The sequence below is a fragment of the Hyperoodon ampullatus genome (genome assembly GCF_949752795.1).
Source record: "Hyperoodon ampullatus genome assembly, chromosome: 1".
NCBI classification, from domain to species: domain Eukaryota; kingdom Metazoa; phylum Chordata; class Mammalia; order Artiodactyla; family Ziphiidae; genus Hyperoodon; species Hyperoodon ampullatus.
In genome coordinates, this window is record NC_136914.1 from 48872494 (window position 1) to 48885877 (window position 13384).

Below are 13384 nucleotides of genomic sequence, written 5' to 3' on the forward strand. Positions count from 1 at the left end.
TTAATAACTTGCTTCTCTATTTGTTCCTTAAAATGAATAGGAAAAAAATTTTTTTTAAAAAAAGGAAGGGGAAAAAAAAAACAGTGTCTTCCTGTGGGCAGACCTTGATCTAGTCAGAGGCTGCAGATGGCAGGACCAGGCAAAGTCTTAAAAAAATTCTGCATTGGGAATTCCCTGGCGGTCCAGTGGTTAGGGCTCCGTGCGTTCACTGCTGAGGGCTGGGGTTCAATACCTGGTCGGGGAACTAAGATGCCGCAAGATGCCTATTTTGGGTAAAACATAAACAGGAAAGCAGAAAAATAAGGGGGGAAAAAGTCCATTTACTGGTAGAGAATTACAGTTGAAACAAGTGCTTTAAAATGAGCCATCCCTTATTCGATCAGAATTCTGCCTCCATCGCCTGAAAGCTGGATATCTTGGGGAAATTTTATAACTTCTCTGAACCTCCCTTTCCTCAAATACAAAAGGAAGGAAATAGTTCTAACTTCATAGGACTGCTGGGAGCGTTAATTTAAATAATGTGTGTAAAGCATTTGTCTATTATAGGTTCAGCAAATGTTTGTTGAAGAATAAATGATTTAGCCAGGACTTCATTATCATATTATGATATAAAATAATGTAGGGGTAAATGAGATGTCAGAAGATGAAGTATAAATCCCAAGCTAAGAGATGTAGAATATACTTTTAGCCTGCAACTCTCCCAAACCCAATTTTCTGTGTATAGCTTTCCCCCTACTGAGGAACTGGATTCGTGGTCAGGAACTTTATATTCATCTTAGACTTTTAAGAACCTCACCATTCATTTCTGTTTTCCTCAAAATGCAGGTGCACCTATTATTATGTCTTTCCCACACTTCTACCAAGCAGATGAGAAGTTTGTTTCTGCCATAGAAGGCATGCACCCAAATAAGGAATATCATGAGACATTTGTGGACATTAATCCTGTGAGTACACACGTCTTCTTGGTTAAAAAACATACATTTTATTCTGTCTATACGGTGTTCACCAGCTTAGCCCTGGGTACTCTTGAGAAGTGTATTGTCTTCCTTCCATTCACATATTCAAGTGGAGGGAGATCAGCTCAGTGTGATGTGATGCAGAGTCTCATAGCCCTGTAATTAGAACGCTGAGTTGTATTGAGCTAATACGCAGAAATATCGGCAAACCCACTTTAACAAAAAAGCAACAGTGAAAGTCCCATCATTGGAAACAACTGGAATCGGACCGAGGTAACCTGGTCAGTCTTCTGTTGCCAAAAGACTGGACCTGCACATACACACATTCCTCTCACTGGGCCACAGATCAGCAGGGTGAAGACATTCCTCTGCTTACTCGCTGCCAGGAACGTCTTGGTTGAAATTTAAATGTATATATATTAGCTTCAGTCACTTTTGGCAAAACTCTTTATACAGGTGCTTTTGAGAGTTATGATATGACATCATTAATTTAAAAAGCATCAAATATATACATATTCTAATCCTGTATTCATAGAGGAGAAAACCTAAAAACCATGTTGAAAGGATGTGAGTATCATTTCACAATGTGAGAACCTTTCACTGTAGGGACTGAATTAAAGGTGAGCTATCTTCATTCTTGGGATTTTGAACACATGCATGGAACAGTCATGAACACATGCATGGAAGAGCCAGCACATTCTTTGAGCACAGCAACTTATGGGCATTTCACTCTTATCTACACTCATTGCATTTATATTTGAGAAATCGGTGCTCTTATCGTTTTGTGAATAAGGTCAGGTGTGGTTTTCTCCCTTTTCTCTCTTAGATATCAGTCAGTTCCTTTTCAGTAGCCAAACCTTTTGTCACCAGGGTGAGGCACAACCCCACCCGCTTGGTGCAAAAGGTGGCGTGGCCGTGGGTGGACAGTGCTGCGTCTGTCCTCCAGGCTCTGTTGGGTGGGCCTGGCCACACGTGGGCACCATTCTCTGGCTGTGACCACGTCCTCCTTGTAGCACTCTGGCCCTCCACCTGGAAACCCAGAGCCGACAGGGTATCTGCTGGATCTCCTTCCTGCCCGGGTCCTCTAGGGCTTTGCTATTCAAAGTGACAGCATCCTGCCCAATCTCAGGCCCCACCCCAGACCTACCAAATCAGAATCTGCATTTCAATAAGGTGCCCAAGGACTCGCCTGCATAGTAAAGTGTCAGAAACATTGGTCTACCAGGCAGCTAACACAATCCACAGTTCTCATTCTGTCCTGGGGAACAGTTTTCCCTCGTCCCACTCTGCCTAGCAAATGTGGCAGTGGCCGCCCTGTTTATCAGAACCACACAGAAACGGTGCTCTATCGACAAAAACTGTGTGTGTGGTTTTAATAAATCCTAACGTTTTCTTTCTACGTCTCTGATTCACAGTTGACTGGAATTATCCTAAGAGCAGCCAAGAGGTTCCAAATCAACGTTTATGTCAAAAAATTAGATGACTTTATGTAAGTTTTGCTTGTTTCTGCAGAGGCAGAGGGTGGTTTTGCTACATTGACTTTCTGGTGGGGTTGATGTCGAAAGGGGTACAGCCCACTTCTAAGTCTGTTCACCCTGCCCTTCAGGGATGAGGCACGATCAGCATTGTCATGGGCAGCCTTGGTCTTGGAAATTACTTATTTTACTTAACCAAACACTTAGAGAATGCTTTCCATGGATCAGCCATTATTCTAAGTAGTTTACATACATTAACGCATTTGTTCCTCACAATAACCCTGTATTACCCCGTTTTACAGATGAGGAAACTGAGGCACAGAGTCTGCTCTTACCCACTCTGCTAAGCATTTCCCTCACCAGGACTCTGGCTGCCTCCCTCCCTCCCTTTGTTTCCACTGCTCCCACCCAGGCCCGCCACAAACCCTCCCGTGGATGGTTAAATACTCTGTGGAGTCCAGTGTACCCCCACTCCATCTACTTAGTTAGGATTCTCGAGTATAATCTCCTGCTCAGACTTTTCAGTGGAAATTGAGAAAATGATTTTATTCAATGTTGAATGAAAAAACAGAATGCAAAACTGTAGTACATATCTATAATATATCTGTATTTATCTAATCTTTCTGTCTGCCTATCTATCATTCAAACTTGGTTGGCTCCCCCCATAAAATTTGCCAGGTTTAAGCAAATGTGTTTGGGATCTTTCTAGGAAGCAAATGTGATTTGTAAGGATGCATTTTGTGTGTGTATTTCTGAGGGAGTATAATTTAGTAGTTACAATCTAGAGCCTTAGAATCAAAATGGAATTCCAATCCTAGCTCCACCACTTCTTCGTGGTGGTCCTGGGCAAATTACTCCGAGCCACCATCTCCTTGTCTTAAACCTGGGACAGTAATGCCCACTGCATGGGACTACCATGAGAATTAAGTGAGATAATGTTCCCAAGACACCTGGTACAGAGCTGGTGCATAGTAAATGCTCAGTAAGTGATTGCTCCAGGCTCCTGTAAAGACAATACTGAGTAGCCCGATTATAAAACATTCTGAAGAATGACAGCATTGTTCTGCTGGAACCTCCCCTCCAATAACTCTTGGGAGTACAGTAATCATTTTGATGAATTTACTTTTGGAATCTTATGTTTTGGTTAAACACACTTTACATAAATATGCAACACTTTGAATTGCTAGACTGTTTGTGATCTAACTGCTGATTATTATGTGTTTGCAGATATAATAAGAGGTCTGCATAAATTCCAGGTAATTTAATGAAATAACTGGGCTGGCATTTTCATATAAACTTGTCTCGCCAGGCCAGTGTGCCATCATAATGAGGATGTCTATAAAATAGTCTCTTTTTTTGTGTTTGTAGTGAAACGGGAAATATCAGAACCCTGGTTTTCCCAGTGATGTATATCAATGAGGTAAGTCCTGGGAGGGAGCCACAGGTACGTTTTACCTGTGGAAGCTTGGGGAACTTCCTACTTCTGCGATTGTAGCTATGTGTAATTTAAGATGTGAGAAAGGGGCAAAGGTGATTTTTTTTTTTTTTTGCTGTGCGCAGGCCTCTCATTGCAGTGGCCTGTCTTTGTTATGGAGCACGGACTCTAGGTGCGCGGGCTTCAGTAGTTGTGGCTCACGGGCTCCAGAGCGGAGGCTCAGTAGTTGTGGCACACGGGCTTAGTTGCTCCGCGGCATGTGGGATCTTCCCGTACCAGGGCTCGAACCTGTGTCCCCTGCACTGGCAGGTGGATTCTTAACCACTGAGCCACCAGGGAAGCCCCTGATAAATTGTTTTTAACTTGCTTCATTTTCCTCAGCAATATGTTGTAAAATGTTTTTTCCAAAACAACTATGTAAAAAATAATTTGACGTTTCGCATTTTGTAAAAGTAACGTGCTCTTTATAGAACTCGGGAGATTAAAAATAGTGTTTAAAAAGTGAACTGCTTGATAAGCAAGCCCATCCCTCAGAGAAAAGTGCAGCTGACATCTGCTTATGTGGCCTCAGTATTTTTCTGGTTTTGCTATTACATAGTTGAGACCGTACGGTAGATACAGTTTTATATCCTTTTTCAACTTAGCATTGTATTGGTAGCCACACTGATAAACTTTTGAAGGGTTTGTGATTACAGTTCTAAGACAAGGCTTTTATTGTTTCATAGGAAGAATTCAGGCAATATTTACCATTTATGGGACCTATTTGCAGTTGCTTCTGGGTCATTACGGCTATTGTTTGTGGGGAGAGCCATGGAAGGAGGGCTTTTTTTTTTTAAATAAATTTATTTATTTATTTTTGGCTGTGTTGGGTCTTCGTTTCTGTGCGAGGGCTTTCTCCAGTTGCGGAGAGCGGGGGCCACTCTTCATCGCGGTGTGCGAGCCTCTCACTGTCACGACCTCTCCCGTTGCAGAGCACAGGCTCCAGACGCGCAGGCTCCAGACGCGCAGGCTCCAGACGCGCAGGCTCAGTAGTTGTGGCTCACGGGCTTAGTTGCTCCGCGGCATGTGGGATCTTCCCAGACCAGAGCTCGAACCCGTGTCCCCTGCATTGGCAGGCAGATTCTCAACCACTGCACCACCAGGGAAGCCCCCAAGGGGGGCTTTTTGAAAGTGTGGAAGGGCCCTGTTCTGCCAGCTTACATTCATTGTTGCACCATATTTGAAGTCTCCTCCACCTTAACTTCTGCTTTGACTTTTTGTTAAAGACTAGATTGAGTCCAGGGAATGATGGAGTGAAACCTCGTGCTTTTACTCCCTCCCAGAAAGAACTTGACTTTTCTCTTCTCTAGAAAAGAAAAACATTAGACCTGGAAGTGACTTTGGAGACTGCTCTCCCACCCCTTTTCTTCCAGAGTCGGAGACTCTGACCATGATGGGCCTTCATCTGCAAATTGAGCCTAAATTAAGCCCAAAGTCCCAGTTGTTGCTAATAATTTTTACAAAATTAAGCTCTTCAGATACCTCACAGTTTAAGGTGATAATACTTTTGCCCTTAGTTATCTGGAATTCTGGTTAGCCTCAAGACTTCCCTGAACACTTTCTGTCTAAACCTCTGGTCCCGATCAGTATAGATCCAACCAAGAGAGAAATGATGCTTTCCACATGCCATTGTTGGAATATTGCATTGACTCTCATTCATTTATTCATTCATTCATCTAATCAAGCGACATTAATTGAGCACCTACTGTGTTTCAGGCGCTATACCCAGTGTTTAGTTGACTGAAATAAAAGTCTTGCCTTCAGGAACCTCACAGTCAGGAGGAGACAGACAAGTAAACAGACAGTTATAATGCAGAATGTGGAGACAGTGATGGAAGATTTTAGAATGTGAGATGGAAGCGCAGAAAAGGGGCCTTGAACCAGGCCAAAGGAGACTTCTGGAAGGAAGTATGCTGAGTTGGATTTTGAAGGGTGCCATGGAGTTGTCTGATACAAAAGAAAAGCTGATATTTTCTCAGTATTTCTGCATACTTTCCCCCTCCTTTTTCCCACCAATTTTGAGTAAAACATGTCTTCAGGAGAAAAGAGACATCAATGAGTAAGTGCCCCCCTCTGGTTATTCTAACTTATAAAAGGATTTTCAGTATCTCTGGTTTGCTAACAGGAGGACATACCCAAATTGTGTTTAATGGTTTGAAGAAAGATAGAGCAAAAAACTTTACACCCTGGATATTCAGTAATCAAGGGAATACTATTTTCTTGCCCCTCCCCCCAGAGTGTTCTCATTGATAAAGAGACTGCAAGTCGACTGAAGTCTGTGATTAACACTACTCTGATCCTCACCAACATCCCCTACATTATCATGGCGCTGGGTGTGTTCTTTGGTCTGATCTTCACCTGGCTTGCGTGCAGAGGACAGGGATCCACGGATGAGGTGAGCAGCGGCTGGAGGAATGTCTCCCTTACTGAATAGCGTTCCCTGAGGACTTCAGCTGTGCTTCACTGAAGGGCTGCCAGCGGGCTTATTAGGGTGGATTCTGAGGTTTTATGCTGGGCACAGTGATTTCATGGTTATATTACTGCTGGGCCAAATGAGAGGCAAGGGAAGTGTGTCAAAGGTGGAGGGGTGATAGAATGGTATTTTCCAGTATTTCAGGCTTTCTTGGTGGGAATGGAACCCCTGGGAGAAAGCATTGTCTTTGCAAATAACCTGAAAAAAAGAGGAAGAATATAAAACAGTTAAGCACCCGGGCTTTGGTGTCAGACTGCCCAGGTTCAAATCCCAGTTTGGCCACTTAGTAGCTGTGTGACCCCAGAAACTGTGACTTGGTTTCTCTATCTGTAAAATGGGATGATAATTGAGCCTCACTTAGGAGTTTTTTTGTGAGGATTTGATGATATTTTAAACATAAAGCACTTGGTCCAGTGTAAGCATTTAGCAAGAGCTCAATAAATATTAGTGATATGATGAAATAGCACCATAATTTATAGAGCAAGTCAGCCAGAGATCTGCTTGGAAAGAATCCCTGGTTTATCAGAAGATACCTACCACTGAGTCGTCTTTGCATAATAAATGATGGGCACAGGGGAGTAGTTCCTCTCCTGGAGGGGTGGGAACAGCCCCAAATGGGTGGGATAAGTGGTTAGGTTGGCTTCCCTAAGTGACCAGCAGGCCAACCCAGGGGTCTTAACACCTTCAATGAGCCCTTCTTAAATTCTCACCTGCCTCTCTGTTTGCAACAAAGGCTTTTTTTTTCCTGTCTTCACTGCCTCCATTATGTGTCTGAGGCAAATGTGATGTAGGAAATGAAATAGGCTGAAACCATCTAAATCATATAAGCTCAGATTTCCCTGTCTTCTGCGTGCTTCCAGTATGCCTTTCAACCCAAGCCCATCACATTAGCGTGAATTAGGTGTGAGGCAACGATTTTTCCATTTCTATCTATGGATTGATCTTACAGTCACTGTAAGATGGATTGTACTGTCACTGAGATTTTCATAGGCACAGATTAAAACCCACGTAAATATTATGACTGTTCCTACAATTAGCCGTCTTCACATATTCAACAAGCAAGCATTACTGAGCACCCATCACCTCTGAGACGTTGTTCTCTGATGGGCCTCCAACTGAAGGAGAGAAATTCAATAGGGTGTGATGAGGATTATGGTCCAGGTCAACAGAAGGAGAAGGGCTCTGGTCCAGTGTCAGGGTTGGGGTGTCAGAGCAGGCCTCCTGGAGAGGATTAGGGCTGAATGTTAAAGAAACAGCAAGAGGAAGCAGGCCAAGAGAAGAGAAGGTGATTGGGATGACAGTCTTCCCATCAGTTTCCCCTCCTTGCACCCCTCTCTCCACTTTTCACATCCGGGGAGAAGTTGGTCACGTGATCTCCTAACCTCACTGTCCTCTCTCACCTGGTCTCAGGGAACTGCAGACGAAAGAGCACCCCTCATACGAACCTAACCTAACCATGGGCTGCGCCTGGGGAAGGAAGCGTGCGAGCTGTCGTGACCTGGACCACGACAGTGGGGCAACTGTCTGCATCCTCACAGGCTTGTCAACTGTTGCGAGAGGAGGAAGGAGACCCCATGCCTGCGTGTGATGAGCACCTTCTGGCAGAGGTTCAAGAACAGGCTGCTTGGTTGGCCATTAGGATCCTGTGGTCCCTGACAAATTGTTTTGTTTTTCATGTGTCTAGCAAGTATTTAATAAACTCTGGTATAGTAATTTTTTTGTTGTTGGGTGCTGGTAGCTCCAGAATTTTGTGACCACTGTCGTGGTTATAATGTCTGTGCATCACTTGTTAATGCTACTTGGTCTAACCTTATTCACTACTCTTCATTCACCAAACTTTGTGCTCAAAATACATAAATACTATTTGATGTTGTATTCCTCCATTCATTTCATCCACAAAACAGAAGTAAATAAGATTTGGGGATGCAGGGTAAAATGGTAAGCCTCATTCAATATCATTCAAATGCATCTAATTTTCTCTTTTGAAAAGGTGCATATTGCATTTCTTGCTAATCTTCAGTTCATAATTCCTCCAGGAAAATAATTCAGACAGCTTTCATACAGGGTAGGAATCAAGCAGGGAAGGGGTTTGTGGAGGTGGTACCCATGAGTTGATAGTGACAAGCGCCTGAGGATTTTTGACTTGTACTTTTGTGAATTGAGAGAATGCATAAATGATGTTGGTGAGGGCAAGTACAGATATTTTATATGGAATAGAATACTAGTTATGACATTTGTGGGTAGTTTGTTATTTTTTTAGTCAAAATGATCTTGATGTGGAAAGATGTTTCTGGGAGAATGTAATCAGTAACTGATTTTTTTCCCCGATCACCCTTGCCAAATGTGACTGTTCCAATACAATTACAATACTATTGAGTGATTATTTGTAAAATGATTTATAAATATAGGAAATCCATCTATCCACAGCCTAAGTTACACTTAAATTTCAGGAAGTCTGACTACACTAAAGAGACATTTCTTCTAGGGCAGTCTTCTTGGTAACTTTGAAATTGTTTTTACAAGTTGTTCTTTTCTCAGATTCAGTTCCTTCTGATGTTTTGTGGCTCACTATCACTCACTGAATAGAGAAAAATGTGCCCTACACTTCCTGTGACAATCATTTTGCCGACAGAGTGATGGTCTTTTAAAATATTGCACAGGAAGTGCCTTTAAGAAAGGTCCCTTGGGACCAGAAGCAGAGCCACCTCTCTGCAGAAGACCTCTTGGCTTTCAATTGTAACCTAAGTCAGGATTGGGAACCATCAGCTGTCACAGAATTCAAGCATATTTAAGGGCAGTTTCTTTGATTCTCAACGTTCACTATTCATTTTTGATTGAGAAACCTGTACAGTTAATATGGCAAAATGCACAGATAATTTCTTAACAACTGAATCATTCTGCAGGATTTTTTTGTTGAAAACTGGGTTTCAGTGTAAGCAAATGAAGGAAAAAAAGCCACAGATTTCACAAATACAACTTCTGATCCCTGTATGGAGGTAATAAATCATTTCGTTTCCTTGCCCCAATTTTCCTACTCTCTATACTAAAGCAGTTTGTAATGTTTCCCTTTTTGAAGGGGCAGTTCATTAAACTCTCAATTTCTCTATAAATTAAGATAGAACCTACAGATACCCCAAATCACCGAAATGTGAAAAGCTAAATTGAAGATATTTTGTCTTCAATAATGCCAAATATCTAGATTTTTAAAAATTTATCAATATTTAACTAGATAATTGGCACATCTTATTCTGTTATGCACCCATTTATTCACACTAATAAAACTGATAAGTCAGTGCCTACCCACTGATTCATTCTCTTACCAGAATATAATCATCTGTGAGGAGGAAATTTTTAAACACTATGAGAGATAATATTACAGTTAGTGATGTACACCTTTTGATTGAATCCCACACAGGGAGGCCAAAAGCATAATATTTTCATATGATTCTTAATAGTTACTTGGCTTAAAAATCACATTTGATATTTTCTTTCTGAAAAATCTGTGGCAAACCCATACACTGCAGTCAAGATTATAGATTGGTTAAGACGAATGAATGTACCTATTTGGTTTTAGGTTGAAATAACAAACAGTTCCTCATGCTTATTTTTGTGGAGCCATTATCCTAGAAAGGTCCCCAAAAGCTTTGTGATTGTCACAATCAAAGAATACGGTGTCCTGTACTATGATACTCAATTTAGGGAGAAACCAAACAGAGAGAGGTTACTTCACTTCTCTCAGGGAAAATCAGGAGTTGAACACAGGACAGGAAATGGTCTTTGCCACTTTCAGCTCCAGGCTTTTCCCACTAGACTTTATTCTAGAAAGCTCACTAATGGTCAGGCAGACCAAGTACTACACAACTAACCTTTATCGGGGTTTTTACTTAAGAGAGGCTAATTTTTTATTTCAGTTGCTCAAGATAAGAGTTCTGTAAAAGATGACCACCATCCTTGGCCCTCTGGGCATTATCACTAGGATTAATTGCTTGTGGCTATTAAAGAGAATGCTGACCAGAATAGTTTATACCGCTGGTTCCTTTCATGTGATTCTTGACATGTTTATTTCTACCCTTAATGCAATGAAATATTTCACTAATAAAAAAACTTTCTATGAAATTGCACTGGAAATTGTATGTTATGTCATCAGATGTTCAGTGGTCTATGGAGTTTCATTTGAAAGATGCTCTTTGCCCTCCTGACGGACTCAGGCCTGAGTCACACCCTTGGGACACCTCTGATTTCAGCTCAGCTGCAGTTATAGGCAGCCTGACAAGCCCCACTTCAAGCAGGTCCCACACTGTGCTCTTCTGCCTCAGAGCTTTCTCCAGAGCCCCGGAAGCCTCTCAGGAGCATGGGGGTTAATACTCCTATGTATCGACGCTCAATCAAAGGGGGCAAGAGTCAGCTGACAAGGGTTGCAGTCCTCAGAGGGACAGTTCTCAGGCTCATTCTACTTGGTTCCTCAGCTAGGGTTGCCCACACCAGAAACTGTTTCCTGTCATCATTTCTTCATGCCCTGTCTCACTCTACCCACCCCCTCACTGCTGCTTCCAACCAAATAATCTACCTGCACTAACATCCTTATTCAGGCCTGCTTCCAGGTAAACGCAAACTGAAGTGCAGACAAGTCCACCCAGAGGGCTCAGCAAGATCAGAGAGCTGTTGGAGAAATACCAGACCTTTGTTTCTGTGGACATTTGGACTGAAGTTATTAGTCCAAAAGTTTAGATTACCTTTAAAACCTTTCCCATCCCAATAATATTGCAACTTATTTCTGAAGTCACAGCAAATCCAGGTCAATCATAAAATATTTAGTTCAGTGTTACAAATGTCCTTATGTATTAAGGACACTTGAACCTCAGCATAAGTGCTTCCTAGGAATCCCAAATCTGCTTAACTGGCTCCTGTCATAGGAGAAGCTCCTTGTTTGCTCATAAATGTAAACTTTCAACTAAGTTTCATGATGCTCTGGGAACCTGACTCGGAGTTGAGGAAAGGCTTGCCCAAGGAAGTAACATTTAACTGAGACTGAAGAATAGGTGTTAATGAGGCAAAGCGAAGCATTTCAGACAGAGGTAGCAGGAGGTGCCCAGGAACATGTTACAAGCGACTGAGAAAATATTTGGCTGGGATTCAGAGAAGGAAGAAGAATAGTGGGAGATGAGGCTGAAGAGAAAGGCAGCCTTACTGAGCCATGTCAAAGGTTTTGGTCCTTTTGGCAAACGGGAAACCATTGAAGTATTGTGAACTGGGTTGTTGGTCAGCGTGTGTGTGCGTGTGTGTGTGTAGCGGGGGGTGGAATGGGAGATATGACAGGTTTGTTTAGAAAGACTCACTCTAGTTGCAGGGTGAATAAATTGGAAGAGAGCGTGGATACAGGGAGGTCAGTTAGGAGCCTGTTGTGTTAGGTGGTTCCTTTAGGGTCCCCACTGGATCTTGTCTGGGTGTCATGCACTAGCCTGCAGGGTGAATTCCACAAAGCCACAGGTCAAGTAATGGCTTTAATGGGGGAAAAAAATTCTGGAAAAAGGAAGGCACAGACCCTCCATCTTCCTGTCATCCCATGGTGAGGCAAGCTGAGGGCCAGGGCACTGTTTGGTCTCAGTGCAGAGGGCATATTCCTTCTAGCCCACCTTTTTATAGGGCAAAGTATTGTCAATGGAGGAATACACAAGCAACTGAACAAGCGGCAGTTTCGACTTGGGCTGCCCATGGAATGTTGCAACCTCCACTGCTGGGGTGAAGAAGACACCAGTTATGTGGGACATAAGGTTGGCTGCAGCCCCTTCTCCTCCCCTAGGAGAAGGGGGAACCCCCAGCCACAGCTAGCTCATTTGCCAGGCAACCTAGAATGAATCTTGCTCATTGCACTGTGGTAGTCTAGGTAGAAGCTGGCAAACTTTTTTTCTGTAAAGGGCCACTTAGAAAATAGTTTTGGCTTCGCAAGCCTCTCTGTCACAACTACTCAACTCTGTACTTGTAGCATGACAGCAGTCATAGACAACATGTAAGCAAATGCATATGTCTGTGTTCCAACGAAACTGTGTACAAAATAGGCAGCAGCCCACATTTGGCTCATGGGCTGTCTGCTGATGCCTGGTCTAGGCAAGAGATTACGGTAATTTGAATCAGGAAGATGGCAGTGGAAATGAAATATTTTAGAAATATTTAAAAGATAAAATATATAGGACTTGGAGATGAAAATGGGAAAGGCAAGGGAGAGAAACATGTCAAGGAAATCATTCATTCATTCCACAGTACTGAATAAGGGCCTATCATGTGGGTGGGCACTCTGCTAGCACCAGGGATACAGCCAGTAAATAAAGTTTGCTGCCCTCATGTAGCTAACATTAAATGGGGGCTGGGGGGCAATAAATAGGTGGTGTTTATGCTAAGAATATTAAAGCAGCCAGTGACAGGAGTGGGATGTGCAGTTTTAGAAAGGGCGATCAGGGATGGCTTCCTACTGAAGAAATAATCACCCATTCTTTTCCATCTGAGATCGTTCTCCCCTTCCATCCATAATTTCTGTGATTTGGCTTGGCTGCTGCTGCTTCTTTCTCGCAGGCTCTCTTGAGGGCTGTCTCCTGTGGTCTAATTACTGATGCTCAGCTGCATCTTCTCACTTGATCCTCTCTCCCTGACAATCTCATTGGCACCCAGACTTCAATTACACCCTAAACATGGGCCTCTCTGTTCCACCTCAGTCCCACATATCCAAGTGCCAGCTGGATATCCTCAGTCAGTTTGTCCTCAAATCCAGTAAGTAAAGAAAGGAACTCATTTTTTCTTGTCTCCCTCCCAAATTCCAATGGCATCACAGTGTACAAGCCAGGAACCAGGGACCCTTGCTAGACTCCTCTTTGCCTGCCTCTCCACACCCCATCAATCAAGTCCACCTGCTCCTCAGTCTTCATTCCTGCTGTCCTCATCCGTATATCAGCGTTCTCACTGGGACTTCTGCAATGACCACTATTAGCATTGTTTAATTGTATGAGTAGGTAAC

The 13384-nt window shown here is 42.9% G+C and overlaps 1 protein-coding gene across 2 annotated transcripts in view; it reads left to right on the forward strand.

The window, feature by feature from the left end:
* Positions 1–8091, forward strand: part of SCARB2 (scavenger receptor class B member 2) — a gene marked incomplete at its 5' end in the record, with an annotated part of 65143 nt that extends 57052 nt beyond the window's left edge. For both annotated transcript variants that reach the window (XM_079717901.1, XM_079717902.1), the window contains 5 exons: positions 826–944; positions 2372–2445; positions 3800–3851; positions 6142–6300; positions 7789–8091. In XM_079717901.1, coding sequence (XP_079574027.1) covers positions 826–944; positions 2372–2445; positions 3800–3851; positions 6142–6300; positions 7789–7827 — 443 coding nt within the window. In that variant the 3' untranslated portion in view covers positions 7828–8091. The remainder of the gene's footprint in view (positions 1–825; positions 945–2371; positions 2446–3799; positions 3852–6141; positions 6301–7788) is intronic.
* Positions 8092–13384: the final 5293 nt, after the last annotated feature.